This window comes from Sylvia atricapilla, chromosome 1 (genome assembly GCF_009819655.1).
Source record: "Sylvia atricapilla isolate bSylAtr1 chromosome 1, bSylAtr1.pri, whole genome shotgun sequence".
NCBI lineage: Eukaryota > Metazoa > Chordata > Aves > Passeriformes > Sylviidae > Sylvia > Sylvia atricapilla.
Window position 1 is genome coordinate 134753844 of NC_089140.1, and position 15366 is coordinate 134769209.

A 15366-nucleotide genomic window follows, 5' to 3' on the forward strand; every position below is an offset into this window, starting at 1 on the left:
TTTTTAAAACTAAAAGTATTTCTGTTATGCTTTAAGATATCTGAATAAAAATGAGAACCTCATGCTCATAAAATCTCAAAAGATGGAGGAAGTGGAGAGAAACTGAGAAAATTGATGTTTTTCATCATCTTGAACAAATAATGTCACCCTTAGACGAAGTAATATGCTTTGACATGTTTGGGGAAGTTTTAAGAAACTGTGGAACACCAGATGATGTCAGTGCATTAAACTGGATTTTGTTTAAAGCTTTGGTGTAGGTATTCTAACTTTGTCAAGTCTGAGGTTTTTATTCTTAACCAATAAAAATTTTAAAAATAATTAGTATCTTGAAAGCATCATGCTTTGCTCTTATATTGCAGTATATTAGAACACTATTAATCAATACATTAATTAATATATTAACAATATTAATCAATAATTAAAATTCAATTTCTAGTGTAAGAAAAAAAAGTCACTTCTTTCATGAACTTATTTCTTACACAATGTTTCAAACACAATCCTGATGCATCTCAAACCTACAGCTTTCAGCCGAAACTGGTAAAAATTTTCTGTGCACCTGGCACAAAAGATCCTTCTATGTTCTGAAAGAAAAATAGTGAAGTGATTGATATGACACACTCTAAGTTCCTGCCTCACCAGTTAAGTCTCATCATGCCAAAAAACCCTCAATAATGTCAAGGATAAGGTATCAAGAGGAGGCATGGGCTTAAGGGATGAAATATTTATGGGGAAATGGTATCAGGAAACACAAGCTGTCACCTTTAAAATATGTCTCAGATGAATACCAATATTATTCTTTCCTTGAACAGAAGAAAAATGATCACAACCTGCATCACAAAACCTTGCTCTTCTATACTGTTAAAATCTACTGGATTTAAATATCCTCATTATTGTATTCCTACGTATGTCTGAATCAATATAATATAGAAAATTTGTCTAAACACTGTAAAAATCCTAATATATAAAACTACTATTCTCTTTTTCTGTCTTGTCTTGCCACTAGGATTTTTGGTTTGGTTTTGGCTTTTTTGTAGTTTTGGATGGGGTATTTTGTGGACTTGGTTTTTCATGTGTGTGTGCTTTTTTGCTGTTGTTGTTTGTTTTTTTTTTAATTTTGTGTTGTTGTTGTTTTAAAAATATGGCCTGTATTATAAAAGGTGCCTTTGGAGTCTGTCTAATGAAGAAGGCCAGCATCACTGCTAAGGAAATTCTGCTTCTGCCAATGGAGTTTCCCCTGAGCCTGCAACCTTCAGGTCATTTCCTTGAAGTTTTCAGTCTATTCTCATCCTTTTCACTTCAGAATAAATCTTTAAATCACATCAACTTTGGACTAAGAAGTGGAATAGATTGATTATATTTAATTTTTTTAATAATTTGTTATATCTTTAAAAAGCACAAACTCCATTTAAATAAACTTTTGGACATATTTACTTTTCTATCCATAAACTAGGAGACTTGTACCTTTTCTGAAATGCAAGACCCACTAACCATTTATTTACTTTATGAATTCAGTAGGCACTTCTGGGGAGGTAAATTATTTGCACATATGTGCATTGTTTTGAAAATTAAGCTTAGCATCTTGTCAGCATTCAAAAGGATGATAATTCTTCATTTCTTCTTTACTAAGAGGTCACAAAACCAGACATTCATGACAAAACTTTCTATTCTGTTCCATTAATTTTCTGAGGTAAGCTTAGGCTAAACATTTTAGCAAGGTATATTATTATGCAGTCTGGAAGACAGCCAAAGAAAAAAGCTAATAGGAAAACAGAAATAAATTTATGGTTAAATATGCTTTCCTGCTGAATTTTACATTCCTTTATCTGCAGGTAGGACTACATAGGCAGTTATCACAAGTTAGGCAAATTATTTTTAACACAATAGAAATTCAATAAATTTTCTTCTACTGGAATAAAAGACAATGTATTTTTGAGTGGGCACTTTTTGTCTTGAAACATAATTTCCCAGTGGACCAATATACTTTCTGAACTAGTTGGTTTACATACACATCTTTGACTGTATTATCTATTGCTTAACATAATTCGTAGTATTTGCCTTGTTTTGGGGTTGAGGAGTATTTTGAATAATATTCATGTGACTATCTACTTTAGCACTAAATATCTTCTTAATAAATAATTTTTCTGACATGGCAGCTTAGAAAGTGCTTCACGATACTATTTACTGTATTACAGATGTGTTGTTTGACAGTGACAGCAGTGTGCTTTATAAATAATACTCTAAGAAAACTAACACTCCAAGTAGGATGAGAAATTACCAGTTTAAAGCAAACAATAAGCATAAAACCTTTTATGACCTTTTCTAAGAACAATTTGATCTCTATCCATCTATAATTTGACCTGTATTTGTTAACAGCTACAGGTGAAGTGCTTTTACAGTCTTGAAGATAATCATGCAATATCTCTGTGATTAATCAGGCCTTCACTTCTATGTTTTTATTTCCCCTATTTTTTGGGGAAAGGAAAAATTTTCATGCATTTATCTACATTTTAATTTGGAGATTACTTCATCTTTAAATAGTTATCTTAATATTCACCACAATGAACAACCATTTCCTTTGGAAGGCTAGTGTCTGAAAATGCTTTTATTTTAGAAATTCTTCTGTAGAAAACTTACTGGAAATATTGTCAAGGTTTTTGCCCCTGCCTAAAATATAGAAATATACACAGACAATACATCAAGTGTGTTTAGCCACAGACACAGGCCAAAATAGAGACATGTGAGTCCCCATGGCAACCTGCATTTATTTGACTCTCTGTAGGCTTTGTGACCTATTAGAGTGTCTATTTGAAGGATTACATGTAACTGAAACTTTAGAATCACTCACACTGGGAGAGAAGTGGGTGGTATTTTGGAAACTGAACTCACAAACAATTCCAAGTTTTACAGGTGGCCCTTATCCCAAAACTGGTCTGTACCAAAACTGACACTGAAAATGGGATCTGGATTTTCTATTTAGGTCCATCTATATATTAAAAAAAATTAACTTGTGTTGCTTTTACCTTTTAAGTTGGTTTTTTGAGGCTTTTTTTGTTTGGTTGGTTTGGTCTGGTTGCTTTGGTTTATTTTTTCTCTTTCCCATTTGCCTTTAAATTTTTCAGAAATTCTCCTAATATATGCCTATGCACAGTAGAAGTACCAAAGCAGACTTCTTAGGGTTTTCATGTAGTTCTAGGGACTTCGTTAGCTCCTTAGACTGTCTAACTGAACAAAACCAGTTTCTGTTCAGCCATGAATCTCTATACTACCAGCTATATTATTTATTCATAGGCTCCTAGCAGGAAAGCTTCAGATAGTGTCCCAATTTATATAAATTAATCTAAAAATAAGTCTTTGATATGATTAGGTCATTAGTGGAGTAAATGTATCTCATGTTCTGGAATCAAAAAACAATGATTATCACCAGATTGGTTTTGAATTAATTAATTAGCTATATTATATTTTTCACTTTCACAAATTGGAAAATCTTCAATACTATGACTTATGAGAAAAATAAAATAATTTTCCTGTCTGTGACTTATTCTGGGAGAGAATTTACACATGGATGGATGGCTGGATTTATGGATGGATGGATAGACAATTTTTAAAATAACATGCCATAAATTTCAGATAAAATATAGTAGCTTACATTTTTAATTTAGGAGAATCTGACAAAGGTACTTAAAACCATTCTCAAAATACCACAGGATTTAGACATACTTTGCAATTCCTCTCAATTCTGTTGTTCATTCTGATAAAGTTACTCATCTTTGACAATCTGGCTTTCTAGACTTGATGCCTCACTTAGGTTGTGCTTTCTGTCAAAGATGAGTGTCCCTGTTAAAGACCCAAAGTTCTTAAGAGGATGCATTCTTTTTTATCTCTACAGCTTTCTAATAACTAAAAAATATTTAGCAATCTCAATGATATCTAGTAACCTTTACCTAAATTACTGAAGTCCTCTCTTTTATCAGTGGAAAATACTTGTCAGTTTGCTGGCTGTTCCTTTTGTCCCTATCATTAAGTATTTTGTGCATTTCCATAACAGCATTCACGTATCTTCTTTCCCACCTAAGGACTACCACAGCTCACACGTCATACAGTTCTGTATGTTACAGCTCTCTCTCCTCATATGAAAATTGGTCCAAGACGCTAATTTTTCCATTGTCCTATTCTTTTCTGGACCATTTCCATTTCTGCTACATCCCTTATGAAATTAGACAACTGAGATTTACCAAAGTATGACAGAGGAGGTGAAACTGATTTATGTATCACTTTTTGTTATTCTCCATTTCCCAAGAAACACCCGTTCTCACAGAGTATTTCTTGTTTTGATCATTAATGCACACATCAAGATTTGTGTAAGACTACCCAGACTTCATATTTTGATGTGAATTTAGAGTACCTCCAGTGGTACTTTCCAACATGCATACATTTCCACCTTCAACATATATTTGCACAGACTGAAGTTGGCATTAATTTTTGGCACAACCTATACTAATTAGTCTTCATTAGGGTGGTCTTGTGTTCCAGGAACATATTATTTTAACTTAAGATATCTGGCTACTTCTTCAGATGTGAATGTATCTACCAAAAATATTGGTCAGTTAGACTTAATCAGAGAATTAGAAAGAAACATTTCTTTGCTTTAACATTTCTTGTTAAGTTATTCTCCTCAAAGAACAAATTTATTCAAGGAAAATTCTGAACATGATAATACACAAAAAGTAATGGAGTCCAAAATCAAGGACTAAGTTAGGTTATTAAAGTTATATTTAGGCATTTAACTGTGCTAAACATCATTTACTTCCACAGTTCCTCAGAAGTTAAAAAAGACTGTTGAAAACTCAGGTTTCCACTCACCTGAATTTGTACCCAGGAGCCCAATTTGAAACATCCACTTCTGTATTCCCCATTCAAACTTTTTATAAGAAGCAGCTGAGGAAACTAAGTTTAGGGAAAATGTTGGTTTGTTTGGGTTTTTTTTCTTTGAATCATATTCAAGACTGTTAGAAAATCTTTTTAAGCTGAAAAGGACTTGCCATGTATCTCTGTATGAGAATAATATATCTTTCATTTTGATATTGATTTTAAAATACTCCTGAGCTTTACTAGAACACTCTGGACACAGCCTTGCCAGGTTTCTTTGCCAAAAGGCCATAAAACATAATAAAGGATTTGCATTGCATCACAATGCTTCTCTGCTGATATGAGAAGGGCCTACTATGAAACATGTTATTTAATTCAAAATGCTAGGGAGCTATATAACAGAATGAGCAGAAGGGAACATTTAGAATGAACATGAGAGGGGGAAAAAGTTTTTTTTAAAAAAAGTAGTCTATCAACACTGGCCCAAGCAGGCAACACTTCCAAAGTAAGAGATGTAATCCTCATGACTGGAGCAGTTTGTATTCAAGCCACACAAGTTGCATGGGAATATGTAGCAGAGAGAAAACCCACATTGCCTTGAGCTGAATAGCTTAACTGGTCTAATAAGTCTTCTGCCTCTTAGAGAGAGCTCTGAATAACGATGCAGGTGACAAGTTTCCAGTTGGGGGCATGGGGTAGTTGTTTGCTGGTTTCATTTTGGTATTTTGCTTTTTATTTTTTAGTTTATGGCAACTAGAGTTTTAGAATGACAATAATCTACTATGCTGGGCTCTTCAGACTTCTGCTACGTCTCAGAGAACTCTTTGATCCACACTTCCATAATTGTTAAAGGACTATCACAACTCTCATGTCTACAGTTTCTCTCTGTGTTTATTCTGTACCTTTCTCAGAAGGATTTTTATGTTGTCATTTCTGCCTGACTTTGCCTTGTTTACTAATAGTTACTAATATATTCTTCCAAGTGTACCACTTCCATTTTTCACAGTGGTCTCCACCCATCTCCCTTGACCAGTCCTAGTGGAATGAACAGACATTCTGCTGTGTCTTTGGCATTTGATAACTGAAATTCTATCTGAATTTCTGTCGCTGTTTTTTTACTTAGAAAGACATACTCGAGGAAAATTGTCTTATACAGTCTTTGCTGAGCCCTTGTTATTTCTACCTTTTATGTTTGGAGCACACAGAAACAAACAAAACACAGCAAGACAGAAGAAAAAAAAGATCCCTTATTGCAAATAAAATCTAATTCAAGAGAAGAGAAAGATATCTACCTATAGCACTGTAAGAATGTATATCCCAAATCATCAATATTATAACCCCATAAACATGTAAAAAACTCTGAATTACTTTCCTGTTCTATCCATTGACTGAAAAGAATGTCAAGAGCAGATGAAGTACAGACATCTGTAAATTTAAGATCCGTGGTTGGTTGGCTTACTTCCAGCAGGAGGAGACAGATACTCGGGAACAAATCAGTATTACTAGTGCAAAGGCAATGTAATTCTGGCCTATATCTGCTATGGTCAAGATATAAAAATGATATTAAATTCAAAGAATCAAATATGGCTGTTGGTACAAGGGTTAGCTTCAGTATTGTCTGAACTTTACTTGAATTGTGGGTTCTCATCAGCTCTTTTCTCCTCAATTATAATCTCTTTTTCTTTTTTGGAATAAGACCATTAAGTTTTCCTTTTCCAAAAAATCAGGACTTCATTCACAAGAAATTTCCTGGTGCTTCTGTTATTTTATAATGCCATTTTCTTACCTCCTTCCTTGGAGCAGAGAGTGACCAGGGTGTGAACTGTATCCATCAATTCAAGCTGCTGTTTCTGCAGGACACTGTTATTGCTTGTTGCCTTGTTTAACTGCTTCTCTAGTTCCTGGATTATGTAGCTTTGTCGTGTGACTAAGCTTTGTAGGTTCTCTTTTTCCTCCTTCAAAGTGGCCAGCTCCTCTTTGTGCCTTTCTTCCATTTCTAGAATTCTGTGCTCAAGTAAACTAAAATGAAATAAAACAATTAGTAGATACTGTTTCATGCCAACGTGATTAATAATACAGAAACCAGAACACTTTTTTCAGTGTATAATTCACAACCTAAATCAATTCTAAAATATGTCACATCTAGTAATTCAGCTCACCGAGTCTTTCTGCCAAGTGGTCAACCATAACTGATCTCTAAGACTGCATTTTGTGATGTTTGTATGTTGTAGTGCTTAAAGGACATGGAACTGATACGTAGATATTACTCTCATCTATAAATATCCCTATGCACAAACATAGGGCCAGAAAAAACATTTGAATGCAAAAGCTCAGACAGAAAAGCCAGAGGCAGGCAGAGGAGGGAGAAGAGCAGGGCATTGAAGAGGACATGGTGAGCAGTATGAATGGGTCAACATGATGAGACAAAAAACAGGGCAAAATGCAGAGTTATGAAGGACCATCAAGACACGTGGAACCCACAATAAATGTACTTTTTGATGGGGTCTGTGAAGCTGGGATAAGAAATTCACTCCAGATGAGCAGTACCTGCTTTGATACTAAGAATAGTACTGTTTTCCCAAAAGGTAAATCAGCAACTTGCATTTTAATGTAGGATTCCCTTGTTTTCCTTGAGCCTACATACATATCCCCACTAACGCTCCCCAGCCATGTGCTGGGTTTTTTTCCACAAAAGGCTCCTCAGGCAGAAAACTGTTGGGCATCATGCTATGTAACCTACTTACATCAATTTTTATAAAGAATTTTTCACATGTATAGAAACATTTTCTCTGGATTAATATTCTTTTTCTAGTATCCTGTCCTGTGCTGGAAGTGTTCAATTTACCAAGATCAAAGGCATATCGGATTACATCTAGAAAAATAGTGATGTTGGAGACTTAAAGGACAGCTAATATCTGTCAACCATGAATAAGAAGCTTATCCAGGACAGTGCTTTGATGCTGTGGTGGGAATTTAACAGAAAAGATAAAGAAATTAATTCAATCTGGCTGCTACTTTCTCTGTGAGGTTTCTGTCGTATACACAAAAATTGTGTTTCTCATGCCCACAAACCAAGTGGTGGTTAAAACCTTCCCAACAAACTGCTTCCTGCTCAAGTCAGTCGTAGGTTTTATTTGTTTGCACTCTTCTTCTACCTTTATTTTTTACTTTTGGATAATAAATCAGTGGCAAAATGCTTGCATAATTTTAGGTCATTTAACCCAACAGAGGAATGTAATAAAATCCATACGGAGTTGCTTCTATTCTGTATCATGAAGCCTTAATATGAGCTGATATAGAGATGATAACAATGCAAAGATTAAATGAAAGCACCAAAATTTGCTGTGCAAGCTAGAGTGAGATCAATTAATTTTTTTTTTAAAGCAGCAATTTCTTTAAGAAATATTTTAAATGTGGAAATTACTAAGATCCTGAAGAAAACATAGTTTGTAATATCAATATGCCTAATTCTGTGAAAACCAGAAGCATCTAGGTAAAAGGAGCAAAAAAGAAAAGATGCGAGGGAAAATAAATTTTTGTAGGGTCCCAAACACAAAGGAGAATATATCTCATTTTAAAAGTCTCTTTAATTATAAACAAAATAGCAAGATTTAGTGGAATGAAATAAGATGATAGAAGGTTACATCCTAAAAAAAATATGGATTTTGAAGCCAAAGACTATAAATTATTTTTGCACCTTATTGGACCTGTGGCTGATTTTTCATCACTTGAACACTAACATTAAACATCATGGTCTAGATTCACACGGATTTTTTTGAGAATATGTATGTGGTAGCCTTTGAACTTTCTCATGCAGAAAGTCAGATGTAGTTTAGTTTGGCAGAAGCAAAATCTTCAGATAGGTTTGGTTCTAGTCATAAAATACTGTCAAAGAAACCCACTTCCTTTTGTAATTTATCAGTTCTATCAGTGAATAGAATTATTCTGCGGATAATTTTTCACAGAAATTATCAAAATCCTGATTGCGACCCTAGATTTTAACTTTTCTGATAGACTAGTTACATCAATGCACTTGGGATAGGAAAAAGGTGGCCTGGTCACAGTTTATAATTGAATGGGTGCTAGGTAGGGCGTTATGCCAGTGTGACATCTTACAGTCCCCCAAAATGTTGTATTTTCAGTGCAAGAGAAGATGTCATTCAGGAAGACAGAATATAGCTTTATAGTTATATACTAAGTAAAGACAAAAAAGTTCCCTTTAACTTTATCCGTATAGTACAGTACAGGGCATTTCCTTAATTCCACAGTGTCCTATCTGCATGTCCACAGCTAAATAATTTCCATATCTGAATGTTGTCATGTCAAAGAAAGAGCCTTTGACATCCACAGGTTATTCATTGCATTATCTGTTTCTCACTGCGGCCTTCCTAAGGCCGTAGTAAATGAATTCAGGGGGATGATGATCTTGTTTGTGGCAGCACTGGCCATGTCAAGCAAGAAAAGAGAAGCTGACAATGTTTAGAGCTCCACAGTTTGGCATCTACAGGGACAAACAGGAAGCAGATGTTTTCTGACTTTAATAGTATATCCTAATATTTCTGAGTGGTGTGTCAACATGTGGTGGAAAGATGAAAGTGTCAAAGCACTTGTTTCCTCTTTTTTTCTACATAGATTAAAAGTCCTGTAATTATAAACTGCAAACACATGCTATTTTCAGGAATGCATAAATATTTATGCAAATATATCTTTAAATATTTAAATAAATTTAAATAAATATAAAAATATATTTCTCTTTCTATATCAGATAAAAATAAGTCCTGAGGATAGGACAACTTTCTGTATTTCTGGGAGAAGTCCAAAACACTCATTTTTGTTTTACTATGAAACAATGAGAAAACTTTGGTCAGATCTCCAACTGAACAAAAACAAAGTCTTCACATAGATTGGGGATTTCTGAACCGGTCTGTTCCAAAAGGAAGAAATCCTTCAATAACGTGAGAATAGCTGCTCTTATGGCTTTGTCTCTAATATAGCCAGAATTATTCATTTGCATTGTTGTATTAATATTTTTATAGATCATTTAAATAAATAAAAAGAAATGCTAGGAAGTTCAAAAAATCTTGAAACAGATTGAAAGTGATTAAAGAGATATTTAGGGTTTCTTTAACTGCAGCAAGACAACTCTGTTGTCTCTTTTTTGTAACATCAGACAACCTCAAACTGGTAAATACCATTAAGAAATAACTTTGCTGAGTGCTTTTAAAAGATATTTTCTTAAATTTTTGAAGAAAACAGAGTTGTGTAAACAGAGTTAAAATTAAAATATTTTTAATTATTTTCATTAATGGCTATTGATGACACAAAACATTAACAAAAACTGAAAGAAGGTTGTCTCTATATGAATGATTCAAACAGCCTCAAGACTGACTGAAACATTCTTTTATAACACTTTCCAGTAAAATGTTATGGCTCTTTTTAGCAGTAATTATCCTGTATAAATTTCCTATAGATTTTAAATTCCTATAGGTTTGAAATTTTTAAATTTTTGAAAATACTACTAATCTAGACATACAAAACATTCAGGGGAATTGTAACACAATAAAAATAAATCACCATTCACCAGAAGCATCATACAATTATACATATATTTATTTATAAAGATGCACACAAACACATACATAAGTGTTTTTTTATAATTGGAGCCTTCAATTTGGGGAAATTAATCAGGTATTTGAGAAACAGAATAAAGTTGTGACTAAAGTGTTGTTGACGTGAATAAATACCAATATTACCCATTGAATAATGACACTTGGGTGTCATTATCTAGGAGAATATTAATTTAAAACCAAACACACACACAGATCCCAGAAAAAAATTAGTTTTTCCAAAGGTTAGCTATGTCTCAATGTCTAATGTAGTGGTTTTGGTGGGGCTAGGAATCTATTTTTCAGTGGTACAAATGATGTCTTGACTTTGTCAGGATATAAGCCTGTGGAATGACCTGGTGCAATGCCTCAGTGCAACTATTCTACATCCAGGTGATTCAGAAAAAAACCTCTGCTAGTGCTGGAGAGGGTAGAATACCCATACAGAATTTAAAGAATGACTTTTAGTGAGAACTGTTGTCATTTTGAAAGGTGATGAAGTAGAACATGTAGAAAACACTCTGGTAGCTGTCCAAGGGGGAAGGAAAGTCTGGTTTATACAATCTACCTTATAAGGTAGTTTAATCGCTAATCAGTTCCAGACCACAGAAGTTTAAGAGAATTTTCACAATATTTTTTCAGAATCCTGTTTAGACATGTGAGAACAAGACATAGACCAGACCATCTTCTGCATTAAAATAATATTTTAAAAATATTATTTACTAAATATACAGATAAAACATATACTTTGTTGAGGTATTCAATAATTAAAGACAAGTAATGTCCCACTAGAAAACAGTTATTTGGCTATATATATGTAGTTTTCTTTTATTATATATGTATGGGAAAATAAATGGGTAGAACATTTCAACGCTTACTTTTGTGTGCAAGAACATTATTTTACCAAAGAAAGTATGAGATAGCTTATTTGTACTTCCTTTTAGGTGAGTGAAATTTTCCCTGTGCTGACCCTGTGAGTCTGATACTTTCTGATCAGTTTAAGGAAATATGAAAATATATGTTCCCATATTTCTTAGGGCCAGAAAAGTAACAAGTCACATTCCACCATTAAGCCTACTTTTTATACCAGGGACAAGATAATTCCACTGAAACCACATAAGTGAAAAGTAAAATTGGGATTTATCTTTTTAGTATATGCACAACCTTCAAATAAAACTTCTCAGACATATTGTTTCCTCCTCCTTTGCAGTCAGACAGACATTTAAGAACCATTCTTCAGGCTTTGTTTTTTATAACATACTACAATTCTTGTACTGAAGGTGTTAATCAACTGCTATTTTCTGCTTAAATGTTTCAATTTCACTTCCACTATTTGTTAATGGAAGATCCAGAATTGCATTGTATTTTTCCTCATTTTTTTCATTTTAGTAAATAGAAAGATTTTTACACTTGCATATTGAAACAAACAGCACACTATAAATTAAATGCAGCTGGTACGCTCCAGGGAAAAGAACAGGGGGTTCATAAGGCACTTAAGAAGGGAAATCTTTCAAGAATAATTCTAAATAGCATTTAGAAAGCTCTATTGGGAAAAAAATGGCAATGGAAGAAACCACCACTTACATTATAGTGGGTGGGAACCCACAAAACCAAATTATTTATGGCATGAGAACACTCAATAGACACATGATTCTAAGGCAAATGTGACTCTACTTATGCCGTGGAATATCTTCCATTTCAGTGGAGTATGAAGAAAAAAATTGGCCCCTCTTCCAAGTAGAGACAGGCAGTAAAGAGAAAGGCCAAGAACAGACATATTTCTAGTCTAAAGAACATGCACTGCTCCCTTGTTGGTACACAGTGTTAGTTTTATTTAAGGTTAATATGCAAGTTACTGTAGTACATCAGTGATCAGTTATTCTCACTATAAGATTTTGCATTACTTTCATCCAAATATTCAGTTTTCTGAATGAGATTAACAACTTAATTTTTATTTTATATAGACGACATTTTAGCACAGAGAAAGAATTTATCATCCCACAATACACTATCTTTTTTGATTGTTTTTGCAAAGACAATAGCTCCTACACTAGTTCCCACTGTGCTGTAAACCTTCTGCAAAATTAAGATCCTTTCTAAAAAAGCTTACAATCCACACATGTAATGTGGATAAAAGGAATTTTCTCTGTTTATCAGTGTGAAAGTGATATGGAGAGGGATTTGGGGTACCTAATTGCGAATAGCTACTAAACACAGCCTGATGACTAATCTGCAAATATCATTTAAATTTAAGCAAGCTAAAATCTTTGGCATGTCCAGAAGCCTAGTATCTGCTGAGATCACTGAGATGCGTCTCACAGTCAACCTGACACACACATAATTGATTTCAAGTTTAGAACTTACAAGGCCAAGACTACACAGCTCTTTGTGAGGAGTAGATGATAATACAGGGGTGGATGATCCATATTTTAGTGTCATAATAACACTGCCTTCTCCCTAATTTTATCAATCCCGAGGAGACTTTAAAAGAATGCACAAAATGCATGCCAGGTCCTCACTTTGCTACAAGATGAAATTCTGTGTGCTTTTCCATCTATCCACAAATACCTATAGCTCTGGGACAAAGAACAAAAAATGTGCTTTTAAAAATAGCCCTCTTTTTCTTCTGATTTTTCAAAAAATATTTTATCATAATGTCAGCCAAGTCAAAGGTCAATTCTAGTAGGGCTTATTTGTTTACTGACATGAAGGCTTTTCACTCTGATTCATTCCTAAGGTAAATAAATAAATCCAAATGATTAAGTATACAAGATGCAGTCTCTTAAGCAGCCAACAAAATTTTGTTGCCAACCATATTGCAGCAGATAAAAGTACAAGTACTTATGTATTTAACTAATGCTTGAATTAAGTCAAATTTTAAATAAATTTGTAAAATACGTAAAACGAACTGCCCCCTGCCCACACCAAACCTGTCTGCAGATTATGGGGAGAGCCTACATAAACAGTTTAGGTGAATGTTTACCTGTTTTTGAGATTGATGACAAAGTTAATCCCACACTAATTTATTCACATTCCTATTTGGTTAAGGGACATGTGTGGAGTTCAAGAGTTTTCAAAGTAATACAATTTCTTCAGAATAACATTTGCTGGAATTATTGATTTCAAATGTTTTTTAGATTAAATACATTAAATTTGTTTTCATAATCAGTAGCAATAATGATATATTATTCAACCAGCTTTGCAACTAGACACATTTAACAAACACATTTCTTTGTAAGAGTATTTTCTATTTTTTATTATTACCTGTATTTTGCCTTCTTTACCCTGTAGCCTCTTGCCCACTATGGTGCTAGTCTGCCTTATGCATAACCCTGGGCAAGGTTTTTCTGCCTCAGCTGCCAATTCCTGTCCAGCAGCATGGGGCCACATAGCTCCCTTTGGAAAACTGACTGATCTCAATTAAAACAGTCCTCTACAGCTCTATAGCTTTTATCACATGCTTCAGGGTCTGCCTCCTCTTATAAGCTGTTCACTTCATTATCAAAGGTAGGAAGAGGAAATAGAAACCTTAGTCCTAGTCAGACTGAGCTCATGGTTGTTCTTTCTAGAAGGGAGCTCAGAATAAGGCTGAGGAGTCAGAGCCTCCCTGTCCTCCCTGCTCACACCTGTCCATTACAGAGACAGCAGTGTATTGAATGTTTCAAAGAGCAGCCAGGAAACAGTTTTCCCAGGCTTTTCCCACTGTCCTGCTGCCAGTGCCCAGGTGCAGCTGCTGTGAGGAAAGGCCAGTCAGCTGTACAGTGTGAGGAGTGAGGGAAAAAGGGAGACAAACAATGCTGCAGCCTGTGGGAGAGACCATGGTGGAGCAGGTATTTCCCATGGAGGACCCTGTACTGGAGCAGATATTTCCAGAAGGAAGCTGACAGCTGTGGAGAACCCATGTGGAGTATTCTTACCCTGAAGTACTCGAGCCTGTGGGAAAAAATCATGCTGGAGAAGTGAAAAAACATGAGGCAGAAGGCAAGGCAAAGTGTTGTGCATTGTCTAGAACCCAAATTCGTCATCATCTTGTACTGCTAAGAGGGCATGTAGAAGAATCAGGAGGGAAGTTGACCCTGGGAAGAAGGGGAGGTAGAGGTGAAAGGTTTGTTTCTGTTTCTTACCATCCTACGCTGTTATTAATTGGTAGTAAATAAGGCTGTTTTGCTCATGACAGTAACTAATGAGTGATCTCCCTGTATTTACCTCAACCATGAGTTTTTCATCATATTTATTCCCTGTTCTGATGATGGGGAGGAGTAAGAGAGTGTCTGGGTGGGCGTCTGGAATCCCAGACAAGGTCAGGTCACCAAACATGCTCTCTGACACACTGAATTGCCCAGTGACTTCAGGTGCTGAGTTCCTGTGTCACAGAAAGGCAACACTGGACACAGGCAACACTGCTTCCCAACTCTCCGTTTACTGCTTAAAAAGTTTTTTATCCAATAATTTTTATCAGCTTAAACAAAAACCCCAAATGTTTACCAATGACTTCTTAAAATGGAGCATGCCTACAAGTATGCTACAGATAATTGAGTACAAAGGGAGAGAGATCCTTCTATATGTCTTATCTTTGAATCCATTAAAATTTGAAAGATGAACTAACGAAGATTTTCTGTTTCTGATGCGCTTTAAGGCAGTTGAAAATCTCATAATTCAATATTAATATTTTTCTACTTGAAAACACTTAAAATTATCTCTATACTTCTAGGTTGGAAGAACAGTCATAAGTCATAAGACTGAGTTGTCATGAAAGGGAGTATGATGTGAATTTACAGTGAACATGAAGAGTGGTAAAAATCAGTTTACATTTATCATACAGGACATAATATAGTGTAAGTTCACAGCCCAGGTATTTTAGTGAGTTCAGAAATATTGCCTATGTTGTCCACTA

At 34.7% G+C, this 15366-nt stretch overlaps 1 protein-coding gene across 1 annotated transcript in view; it reads right to left on the bottom strand.

Annotated features, from left to right (window-relative positions):
- The window catches only part of ANGPT1 (angiopoietin 1), a 150128-nt gene that overhangs the window by 64195 nt on the left and 70567 nt on the right, over nucleotides 1-15366 (bottom strand). Inside the window, exon 4 of the mRNA XM_066334845.1 lies at nucleotides 6653-6885. Coding sequence (XP_066190942.1) covers nucleotides 6653-6885 — 233 coding nt within the window. The remainder of the gene's footprint in view (nucleotides 1-6652; nucleotides 6886-15366) is intronic.